General features: G+C 49.2%; 1 protein-coding gene across 1 annotated transcript; it reads right to left on the bottom strand.

Annotated features, from left to right (window-relative positions):
• Positions 1–3363: 3363 nt before the first annotated feature.
• On the bottom strand, positions 3364–5546 carry fam43a (family with sequence similarity 43 member A). Its single transcript, XM_033031326.1, has one exon. The coding sequence runs from the start codon at positions 5523–5525 to the stop codon at positions 4623–4625; it is 903 nt and encodes a 300-aa protein (XP_032887217.1). The 5' UTR covers positions 5526–5546; the 3' UTR covers positions 3364–4622.
• Between the last annotated feature and the right edge of the window lie 7077 nt (positions 5547–12623).

Genomic DNA, 12623 nt, shown 5'->3' with positions numbered 1-12623 from the left:
CTAAACCTCTGCTATGCCTGGCTTTAATAAAAGGAAGTGTGAAGTTATGACCTGAAAACAAATTTGCATTTTTTCCAAATATATTATGCAAATTAATTCAAATGCTGCTGAAAGCCAATTAATAAACATGTGTCGTTTGGTGTTATGAAACAAAATCAATTCACCTCCTGTTGATTCATTCAACACAATTGTTCATCTCCACAAGTACAAATGACCTTTCCTGGTTATGTAACGTGCTGTGCAGGACGCAGTTGTTTATCAGACAGGATTCATTTTATTCTCAGTGGGATTTGAGAACGGCTGCTTTAAACCTGTCATCACCATTCACTTGAAGATAGACAGAGTGCAGGAGTAACTCAGCGGGTCAGGCAGCATCTCTGGAGAGAAGGAAGTCTGGGTCTGAAGAAGGGTCCCGACCCGAAATGTCACCCATTCCTTCTCTCCAGAGATGCTGCCTGTCCCGCTGAGTTACTCCAGCACTCTGTGTCTATCTTCGGTTTAAACCAGCATCTGCAGTTCCTTCATACACACATCACCATTCACTCCCCGTGGCATTTCTCTAATACACTCCCTCAGCTTTGATCTACATCAGTTTTCATGGTCAAAGAATGAACGTAACAACGGTACACATGACAATAAACTAAACTCAAGGTGCCTTGAACCTTGAGCCTGGGTACAGGAGGGCAGTCAACATTAACCCCCGGGAGACGTGTGCGGGCAAGATGACCACGTTTAGTCTGAAAGCTTTTCTATTTTGCAATTTGCCGTGATGATTCTCGCATTTTGATATAATCATGCACATCAACACTTAAAGTTCATATGTGATAGGAGCAGAATTAGGCCATTCAGCCCATCAAGTCTACTCCGCCATTCAATCAACTATCTTTCCCCCCTAACCCCATTCTCCTGCCTTCTCCCCATAACCCCTGACACTCGCACTAATCAAGAATCTATCTATCTCTGCCTTAAATATATCCACTGACTTGTGCTCCACAGCCTCCCCAACCCCCCCGCTCTCTAAAGGACTTACCGGTACTGTGCAGCCGTCTTTTACCTTCCTCTTCATCGCAGGTGTGAATTTCAGACAGCGCTCCCCCGCTTTCCCTGGCCCCTGCCTTTGCGATGTGTGTGTGTGTGTGCGCAGTCGGTCGATCCAGCTCGCGGTTTCAACGCGGACGGTCGATCCAGCTCGAGGTTTTCCAGGCGAGTGCCCTCGAGCTTGAAAATCGAAGACACTCTTCTTAACTCGTGGATTAGGTCGCCCAAGTGGGACAGTCCCTTAAAGGAATGCCTTTTAATTCTAAGGCTGTGCCCTCTGGTCCTAGACTCTCCCACTAGTGGAAACATCCACTCTATCCAAGCCTTTCACTATTCGGTAAATTTCAATGAGGTCCCCCCCCCCCCCCCTCATCTTTCTAAACTCCAGCGAGTAGAGACTACAGTACAGTTACTATACAGTACAGTAAAGCCACAGCACAAGGCATTTTTACATTGACTTTATTGTTTCAGTCTGTGCCAACAGAAAACGATGGACACTTCCTTCATCAAAGATTTAAAAAATAACACCATCTGGCTTGTACACATTTACACTTTATATTTACACGAGTCTGGACTCCCAGCGCTTGGTGCATTTTCTTCTTTTGCATAGCAAAGAAATGATATTGTATCCAATCACAAAACTATTTACAGACAATCAAATACTGGTTCAGATTGACAATAGTGTGATATGCAGACCACAGGGTGTAGCAGGCAAGAATTAAGATGCTGTAAATAAATACTTAATTTAAGACCAGTAACCAAAACAGAATGTGGGAAACTGCACCCGTCCCATCAGGAGACAAGACAGAAGGTAAGGAATGCATTCCACACAGTACTCAATAACATCAGTGTACTACAATTGGCGTCTATTTACCTTAACATACTCTGAAAAAGAAATAAAGATGTTTTTGAAATTATTTAACTGGAAGAAAGCAAAACGGAAAACCATTTTGCATGGTTACATGGTATGGATCCCATCTTTTTCCCCCCCAATAGATTTTAATGGAAATAAATGTTGTGTATTATGCACATCAGAGAGATAATTCAATATCAGCAAAGACTTCACATGTGAGTCAAATAGCACAGAAACAGGCCTCTTGGTCCAACCCATCGACGCTGACCAAAATACCCCATCTACCTACACTAGTCCCATTTGCCCGCGTTTGGCCCATATCCCTCAAAACCTTTCCAACCCATGAACTTGTCATCCATCGCCTCTCAGCCTCCTGCCCTTCAAGGAATAAAGTCCTCGTCTTCCCAACCTCTCCCTGTAGCTCAATCCCTCGAGTCCTGACAACATCTTTGTACATCTCAGCACCGTTTCCAGCTTAATGGCATCTTTCCTGTAGCAACATTTTGTAAAAGGGCATGCGATCTCTTGCCAACTAGCTTCCACATTCACCCGAGTCTCACCTATTTCCAAATGTGTACCACTGGGTTTTAGTCAGAATATCTTTGACCACGTAAATCATTACCAGGTGCCATTAATGTAAAAGGCAAACACAATCTAATAGTGCAGTGGTTTCCTTTCTTAGTATTTCCTATTGAGGTTGAAATACTATATATAGTAGACAGTATATGCCATAGAATGAGGGCAGTTCCACACCTTCACAAGGCATTAACTTGGCTTCATTTTTCATTTATTCTAAATTTCTGAATTCAAAGTCAGTGGCAGCAAGAACAGGTCTTTCATGTTATTGTAGAAAAGAGTCAGTACAGCATGGCACCAGGCCCTTCGGCCCAATCTGCGCACACTGCCCAATATAAACTACTAAAAGTGCCTTAGTTAGAACTAATTTATGGGAGAGGGGGAAATATAATCACCAATCATACAGAAATTAAACACAGGAAAAATAATAAATGGGGGAGGGAGAAAGCAAAAACTTAAACTGATGACAATTTAATCTTCCATCCAGTTGTAAAGGGTGCAGAAGAGATTCACCAGGACGTTACCTAGGCTGGGCATGAGGGAGCTGCAGATGTTGGTTTACATCGAAGACAGAGCTCAGATAGCAGAGTCAGGGGGTATGGGGAGAAGGCAGGAACGGGGTACTGATTGGGGATGATCAGCCATGATCACATTGAATGGCGGTGCTGGCTCGAAGGGCCGAATGGCCTACTGTACCTATCATCTCTTGTTTATTGTCTAAAATGCTGGAGTAACTCAGCGGGACAGGCAGCATATCTGCAGAGAAGGAATGGGTGACGTTTCGGGCCAAGACCCTTCTTCAGACCTAGCCTGGGTCTCAATCTGAAACATGACCCATTCCTTCTCTCCAGAGACGCTGCCTGTCCCGCTGAGTTACTCCAGCATGTTATGTCTATCTTGGGTGTAACCTGCGCTTGTGGGCTTGAGTTACAGGGAGAGGTTGGGTAGGCTGTGACTTTTTTCTTGAGTGTAGGAGGCTGAGGGGTGGAGGTGTACAAGATCATGAGGGGCACGAATAAAGTGATCGCTCACTGTCTTTAACCCAGGGCAGAGGATTCTAAAACTAGAGTGCACAGGGTTAAGGTGAGAGATTTAAGACGGACCTCAGGGGCAACTTTTCCACACAGAGGGTAGTCTATATCTGAACGAGCTGCCAGGGGAAGCTGTAGAAGCGGATACAGTTACTACTTTCACATTATTTTTGGATTAGTATATGGATATGAAGCTTTGGCGAGACATGGTCCAAATGCTAGCCCAGTGTGCTGACTTGGTTGGCAAGGACAAGTTGGGCCGAAGGGCCTGTTTCTGTGCCATACAGCTCTAAGTATTTCTCAAACATTAAGCAATTTCAAGTGGCAATAACAAATGGTCCACCACAGTCTGGAGTGTAATTGGTTCGATCCTGAGCTCGGGTGCTGTCTGTGCCGAGTTTGTCCGTTCTCCCCGTGACCGGCGGGCGGGATCCGTCCACTCTCCATAGACGCGAGGGTTTGTCGGTTAATTGTCTTTTAGTTGTGCCCCGGCGTGTAACAAGGTGGTCGCTGGTCGGCGCCGACTCGGTGGGTGGGCCCAAGGGCCTTTGTCCACGCTGTATCAGAGTCTGAAGAAGGGTCTCGACATGAGACGTCGTCTGTCCATTTCCCCCACAGTGCTGCCCGATCAGCTGAGTTCCTCCAGCACTTTGTGTTTTATTCAAGTTTCCTCCATCTGCCGTTCCTTGTGTCTCCAAATGAGACCAATAATTCGAGTCTCGAGTCACACTGCACGGAGACAGGCCCTTCGGCCCAACTCGACCATGCTGACCAGCATCACCGGCTGAGTTTCTCCAGCACTTTTGTCTGCCCCAACTCCAGTAGTCCCACCTGCCCGCGTTTGATGCAAATCCTCGACCCTGTCCTGTAGACATGCAGGGGCGGGGGGGCAGGGAACGGTGTCAGCGGGGCACACACATCCACTGACACACACCCACTGACACCCCCCTCCCCACACACACACACTTACACTGACGCACACACAGTGCGGGCCGCCGCTTCCATGAGAAGTTCAGAGTGAGACGGGTCACGACCGCAGGCGATGAGGGAGGGAGGGGAGGGGGCATGTTGTGGCCACCTGTACCCCGGTGCCCGCCGGCGCTGTATCCATCCCCGGGGCTCCGTTACCCCGCGTCCCGTTGCCCGACCTCCCCCCCGGTGGCCGGTGGCCGGGCGACTCCCCGCAGCCTCGGCGAGTGGTGTCCGATGCTGAGCCCGGCCATGAGCGGCTCCAGCCCGCTGTCCCCGTCACCCTCCCCGGCCCCCCGCTCCCTCTCCTCCCCGGCCGCGTCCTCACTGATGGCCCGGAGCCGGGGAGCGCTGCGGCTCCGCTCGGCGGGCGGTCGGTAGCTACACTGCCGGTTGAGGAGCTGCCGCAGCGGCGCCGGGGGGGCGGGTTGGTGCCGCTGCCGCCTGGCATCGTCGCGGCGTTTGAGCCGCTGGAAGTCGGCCAGGGCAGTGGTGGAGGTCTGGTACAGGAGCAGAGCCATGGCCCTGGCAGCATCTGCCCGGGACATCAGGGCGGCGTGGCAGCGGAGAGCCACCGCCTTGTGCTTCACCTCATGCCGGTAAATCCAGCAGAAGAGCCGGGGACAGCGCGGGCCGGCGGCGCAGTAGGTGAGTCGGTGTAGCAGGTAGAGGTGGCCGGGCCGGCGCACCTGTCCACGGGCCTCGGCCACAAGGCGCAGCCCCTGCCCACTGATGCTCATCCTCATGCGGCTGCCGCTCCGGCCCTGCTCGCTGCGGCTCCAGATCCGAGCCACGGCCGCGTCCGCACAGCCCTCGCCCCGGGACTGCAGGGTGGCGGCGTGGCCCAGGTACAGCACCGAGTGGCTGGGAGCGTCCGCGGTGATGCTCGCCTTGCCCCGCCGCCAGCGTAGAGCCCCGCACACCCGCCCCACCGCGCTGTCCAGCGCCGCCAGACCCCCGCCCTCACCCCGGCCGCCGCACTCACTCCCCGGGTAACCCCGCCGCTTGGCCCGCAGCCGCTGCAGCAACTCTGCCTTGCCTCTCCTCCACGGCAGCATCGCCCCGCCACCCAGCGGGATACACGCTGCCGGGACCGCGACCGGAGCCCGGTCTGTCCGCGGATCACTGGCCGTCCCTCACTCAAGCTGAGCCGGTGCCCAATGTCCGGAGCCACTGTCCGTTCTGTCCAAGGAGCCGCAGCCGCTCCCGGTGTCTGCTCCGCCGGTGTCCGCTCTTCTCTGCGCCTGATGCCGCTGCCGCTGCCGGAGTCCACTCTCCCCGCGGGCCAATGCTGCCGCTCCCGGTGCCCGGTCCGCCGGTGTCCGCTCCTCTCTGCGCCTGATGCCGAGCCGCAGCCGCTCCCGGTGTCTGCTCCGCCGGTGTCCGCTCCTCTCTGCGCCTGATGCCGAGCCGCTGCCGCTGCCGGTGTCCACTCTCCCCGTGGGCCAATGCTGCCGCTCCCGGTGCCCGGTCCGCCGGAGTCCGCTCCTCGCTGCCGGTGTCCGCTCTGTCCGCTCCTCACGGCGCCGGAGCGCGGCCCGCCACCGCCAGCCCCCGTCCCAGCCCGGCCCGGCTGCAGCCTCGGCGGCCGCTCAGACCCGACTGAGGGGAGCGGGGAGGGAGGGAGGAGCGAGCACCGCCACCGGGAAACTTCCCCGCGCTTAACTCTTGCAGTCCCGCCGCCTGGCGCCTCCACAACCTCGCCGCTCCACTCCCCCGGACACAACCCACCCCCTCCCGCACCCCGCACAATATCATCTTTGTTGACAGTACAATGTTTCCATATTGTGTGGAGCTGCAGCAAGTAACAATGTCCTTGTTCTGTCTGGGACACACGACAATAAAACACTCTTCACACTTGAGGTGTGACATGGTGCCCCCACTGGATCCTACACTGGGTGCTACACTGGGTCCCACACTGGGTGCTACACTGGGTCCCACACTGGGTGCTACACTGGGTCCCACACTGGGTGCTACACTGGGTCCCACACTGAAGATAGCTGGAGTAACTCAGCGGGACAGGCAGCATCTCTGGAGAGAAGGAATGGGTGACGTTTCGGGTCGAGGGCCTCTGTCTCTCCGGAGATGTTGTCTGACCCGTTGAGTTATTCCAGCTTTTTGTGTCTATCTTAGGGTGTCTACATTGCTGGGAGGAACAAGAGTTGGGGCAGTAGGTGCGATCCCATGGAAACAGCACGAAACTGCCACTCTGCCCACCTTAATGCTGACTAAGTTTGCATTCAGGAATGATCCCGTCATGCCCACAGCCCTCTAACCCCGTCCTATCCATGTACCTGTCCAAATGCTTTTTAAAAGTCGTAACTGTATCTGCTTCTCCAGCTTCCTCTGGCAGCTCGTTCCAGATACAGACTACCCTCTGAGTGAAGAAGTTGCCCCTGCGGTCTCTCTTCAATCTCTCCCCTCTCACTGTAACCCTGTGCCCTCTAGTTTTAGAATCCTCTACCCTGGGAAACAGACAGTGAGCGTTCACTTTATCCGTGCCTCTCATGATCTTGTACACCTCAGTAAGGTCACCCCTCAACCTCCTACTCTCCCAAGATTTTTTTAAATCCAGCCTATCCCCCCTCTCCCTGTAACTCACGCCCACAAGCCCAGGTAACATTCCGGTGAATCTCTTCTGCACCCTTTCCATCTTAATACCATCTTCCTGTAGCTGGGTGACCTGAACTGCCCACAGTAAGTCTGTGGAATTCTCTGCCTCAGAGGGTGGTGGAGGCCGTTCTCTGGATACTTTCAAGAGAGAGCTAGATAGGGCTCTTAAAGATAGCGGAGTCAAGGGATATGGGGAGAAGGCAGGAATGGGGTACTGATTGTGGATGATCAGTCTTGATCACATTGAATGACGGTGCTGGCTCAAAGGGCCAAATGGCCTACTCCTGCACCTATTGTCTATTGTCTATAGTGCTGCAAGATAATCAGTCAGCTGCTGATTGAACCTTGACTCAAAGGATGCACGGTGCCTCCAACATGCTTTAGGCTTTGGAAACGATAAAGCTGGAGTTTGTGTTCAGTACTTGTGCAATCACCCCCGAAGCTAAAGCAGCCACAACATCTATTGGAACCGATTGTATCTATGTGTGGAGTAACTGATTCGATTGAACAGCATACAAAACAAAGTTCTCCACTGTACCCAGGTACGTGACAAGAATGAACCTTGGTGTATATTGTGCTTGGGAAAGGAGAGGGCAAGAGGAGGTAACGAGCTCTCGACAGCAAGAGGAGCCAAATTCACCCAGGCTGTTCCAGCGGCAGTAAGGGTTGTCCAGCTGTTAGTTAATGGTAGCAACTTAACTGACCAAGTTAATCTCCAATTGGACGAGCTGCCAACGTGTGCCTTCAGGATGTGCGTGAACACTGGCTCACTCATAGACAATAGGTGCAGGAGTAGGCTATTCGGCCCTTCGAGCCCGCACCGCCATTCAATGTGATCATGACTGATCATCCACAATCAGTTCCCAGTTCCTGCCTTCTCCCCATATCCCCTGACTCTGCTGTCATTAAGAGCCCTATCTAGCTCTCTCTTGAAAGTATCCAGAGAACCGGCCTCCACCGCCCTCTGAGGCAGAGAATGTCCTCGGCCAGATAGTGGTCCTGATGCTTGTGCTCATTAGTAATCAGCCTCACACGGGTCACAGACCTGGAAACGGGGCCTGTCTGTGTCCCCCAGCGCCGCCTGTTCCCCCAGCGCCGGGTACTGCACCAACTCCTCATTAAACGCAGCGCAGGGCCTGCACACCTCAATCCACACTCGCCGTTTATGATCAACATCTCTGGCTGCAGCTGGATGATTGGTGATTCAGTTTATAACCAACAGCAGAGGAACAGAGGGCGGTGAATCTGTGGGATTCTTTGCCACAGACGGCTGTGGAGGCCAAGTCAGTGGATATATTTAAGGCAGAGATAGATAGATTCTTGATTAGCACGGGTGTCAGCAGTTATGGGAGGAAGGCAGGAGAATGGATTTAGGAGGGAGAGATAGACCAGCCATGGTTTGATGGGCCAAATGGCCTAATTCTGATCCTATCACTTATGACCTTATGAAAGCTGATTGAAGATAATTCTCTGGGGAGGCATCTGGATGTGATGAAACACTGCCACCTACTGGCAATTGCAGCAATGTGCAGGGAGTTAATTTTCACCATGACCCGAAGACTGAACTGATGACAGAACTAACCCCAAAACAACCGTCATGGACAAGGAGGGCCGAAGGGCCTGTTTCAGCTCCATGACGCTATTACAGTTTGCTCTCAACAAACTAACTACCATGTTTCCCTATTTCATGGCAGGGAACATTCTACAAAAGTAATTCTTAATTAATCCTGAAGCGTTGCGGGGCAATTTACAGTCCTGAAAGACTGTTTTAATGCAAATTATTTCTTCAATTTCAAAAGCTAATAACAGCCATGTGGAAATGTGGGTGTTAGCGATGAAATATTGCAAGGCTGTGCTTGTGGGAAGAGTGCAACTGCATCAATTATTCTGCTGGAAACCCCCCAACAAGCTGCTCTCTCCAGCTCAATGCCATGTGGAGACCACTCCAAACACATTGATATTATAGAAGGTAGACAATTGATATTATAGAAGTAGAATGAGGCCAATCGGCCCATCGAATGTACTCCACCATTCAATCATGGCTGATCTCTGCCTCCTAATCCCATTTTCCTGCTTCTCCCCATAACCCTTGACACCTGTTCTAATCAAGAACTTGTCTATCTCTGCCTTAAAAATATCCACTGACTTGGCCTCCACAGCCCTCTGTGGCAATGAGTTCCAGATTCACCACCCTCTGACTAAAGAAGTTCCACCTCACCTCCTTTCCAAAAGAGTGCCCTTTATTTCCGAGGCTATGACCTCTGGTCCTACACTCTCCCACCAATGGAAACATCCTCTCCACATCCACTCTAACTATGTCTTTCATTATTCCAAGTTTCAATGAGGTCCCCCCTCAACCTTCAAACGCTCATCAAATCATTCCCTGTAATCTGCTATAACATGTCCTGTATTCCATTATAATTGTGTCCAATTTATTATGCTGTACATTTAGAGTCTTTAAGAAATCATATATATGGTTAGCATAAATTAAATGGTTATTATTAGCTTTGAAATTGAAGAAATAATTTGCATGAATAGAGTTTTTCATGAGTGTAAGATGTCCCGCAGGGCAACAAGATTAATGGATCGTTCTGAAGAAAGTTCACTGTCATAAACTAGGGAAACATGGCAGGTAATTTGTTGATAGTGAGCTGTAATAGAGTCATGGAGCTGACCACCTCAGAAGCAGACCCTTCAGCCCACCTTGTCCTTGCCGACCCAGTTGGCATACTGGGCTAGTTCAAACATTCACAAATTATGCTGCTTAATTTTATGTCATAATGCTAGCTACTAATTAGATTTCTTTGTGAGCCAATTTCAGGTAATCTACCTTAAGTAAAAAAGAGAAAGTTTGGTAAAGTACATTTACAAATAATAAACCTTAAACCCGAAAGATGACGTAACTCAAAGTGCTGGAATAATTCAGAGGCTGCCTGACCAACTGAGTTCCTCCACCACTTTGTGTTTTGATCAAGATTTTAGCATCTGCACTTTCTTGTGTCTCCATATTGTACCGAAAGGATGTCATTAAGTTGGAAAGGGTGCAGCAGAGATTGACCAGAATGTTACCTGGGCTGTGTTTTACATGGGCTTGTGGGCGTGAGTTACAGGGAGAGGTTGGATAGGCTGGGACTTTTTTCTTTGGAGTGTAGGAGGCTGAGGGGTGACCTTATTGAGCTGTACAAGATCATGAGGGGCATGGATAAAGTGAACACTCACTGTCTTTATCCCAGAGTAGAGGATTCTAAAACTAGAGGGCACAGGGTTAACGTGTGAGGCAAGAGATTTTAGAGGGACCTCAGAGACAGCTTTTTCAATCAAAGGGTAGCCTATATTTGGAACGAGCTGCCAGAGGAAGCTGTAGAAGTGGATACAATAATGACTTAAAAAAACATTTGGACAGATATATGGTTAGGAAGGGTTTAGACGGTTCTGGGCCAAATGCAGGCTGATAGGAGTTGGTCAACATGGACGAGATGGGCCGAATGGCGTGTGTCCTAGCTCCATGACTCTTTGTCCTTCAGGTGCGGCTGGGACTAATTTCACAGGGCGTGTGTTCCATCATGGACCGGTCTGCAGTGGATGGGAGACAAGGTATCTCACTTTATCCATCCTTCTGGCCACATGCCCACCTCTCTCTATGGCCAGCGTCCTTTAGCTTTGAGCCAGAATGGCCAGAAGCAAAGAAGCCAGCACTAGGGAAGGATGGGAAGTACTCTGCCAGAGTATATCCTGTTACTGTATATACACAGTATATATATCAGTCCGAAGAAGGGTCTCGAACTGAAACATCACCCTGCCTGTCCCGCTGAGTTACTCCAGCATTTTGTGAATATCTTCTTATAGATAATCCATATATCTGTCCTCTCTCTGTGCCTGTTGCCAGTCTGGATTTAATGATTGGTTTGTTTGGGGGATGGGGAAGTTCAGGGTGAGGGTCCAACTCCCCCCTCTTACTCCAGAAGATTCTTCACTGTGGTGAATGCTGCAATCAGCAACACCTCCCACCGGTATCTGGCTTCCTGCCCTCAGTCACCAGTGAACAACACTGCTACATGCCTGGAATTAATCCTACACCCCCTCCCCCGCAGCCCCTGGGGCCAGTTTGTTCTGGATCGCTCCCTGTGGTTCCCATTGTTGGATCGGATCAAGGAGAGGAATGTGGCATTCCCAGGATTGTGATGGAGGAGTCGGTACAGGGACTGTAGGATGGCTGCAACAGCCACCAGTTGCTTCACCTTTAGTGAAGAAACTAAACTGAGACAGCGAAATGAAGTCAGGTCAAGAGTTGATGACAGCCAAAATGTGCTGGATTAACTTAGTGGGTCACCTATCCATGTTCTCCACAAATGCTGCCTATGTAAAAGTTCACTTAAAAAGATAGACATAGTACAAATTCTTAAGTACATACAAAGCTTTAATTTAACATCTGACGGGTGTGGACCTAGAGACCCAGAGGCAACAGTTTTACGTCTGAATACTCCAGCAGCACACACAAAGAAATAACAGAAAACCGGGGTTAATATACCTACAGACATAATACCAATTGCATGAGGTAATGTACCATCAGCAACCTTACGTCTGAATACTCCAGCAGCACACACAAAGAAATAACAGAAAACCGGGGTTAATATACCTACAGACATAATACCAATTGCATGAGGTAATGTAACCATCCGCAACCTCCAAATATGGAGTTGTTTTACACTCTTTGCCAAAAGCCAGTCATCCCAATGGCATCCTCTGGCCCCTTCTTATCGGATTAACCTCTTCAACATATAAAAAACTTGTAAGAGATCTGTGAACTATTCAACGTCATGATGATTTTGCCAAATCCCATCATGCAATACAATTAGCTTTTTACAACAGGAAAGCTTAAATATGACAACAATCATAACTTAATAACTAACTCTTTCAGCCTGACCCGCTGAGGTACTCCAGCATTTTGTGTCTTTTAAAACAAATTATATTTAAAAGACATCTCATTTACCAGAATCTACATAATCACATGCAACATGTCAATCTTTTTGGTTTTATGAAGGAATGGAGGATGTATAAGTCGAGTTTGATTATTTTAATCCAAATAGTAATAATATGTGTATGAAAATGAATGAACTGCATTTGGGTAACTTTGGTTTCTGCTTCAGATAATGATGCTACAGCTATCTGGTTGATTTTTTTTTTTTTTTTTTAATTTATTTTTATTAGAAGTACGGTAAATTACAATAACACACAACACATATATCTTAATACATTTTTTGTACCGCTTCATTTTTTTTTTTAGCTTTAAGAAAAAGATAGAAGTAAGGAAAGTAAAGAAGGTGCGCAAGAGTCGTGAAGTGCAAGAGAGTGTTGGGAAAAGAAAGCCCCTTAGAAAAGAAGTTAGAGAAGGAAGTAAAGTAAGAAAGTAGACCCTAGAAAAGAAAGAAAAAGAAGAAAGTAAGGACAATCGCTCTATTATAACATTAAACTCCGCAGAAAGACTACCAACCAAGTCTGTTTTTGTTGTTTTACCTCCCATTGCCAGGTCCTGATACCATTTA

This window comes from Amblyraja radiata, chromosome 13, assembly GCF_010909765.2.
Source record: "Amblyraja radiata isolate CabotCenter1 chromosome 13, sAmbRad1.1.pri, whole genome shotgun sequence".
NCBI lineage: Eukaryota > Metazoa > Chordata > Chondrichthyes > Rajiformes > Rajidae > Amblyraja > Amblyraja radiata.
Note: the sequence above shows the minus strand (reverse complement) of the source record. Positions and strands in the feature narration are given on the sequence as shown.

Coding starts and splice junctions, on each gene's coding strand:
- fam43a (XM_033031326.1), bottom strand. CDS start 5,525: ATGCTGCCGTGGAGGAGAGGCAAGGCAGAGTTGCTGCAGCGGCTGCGG.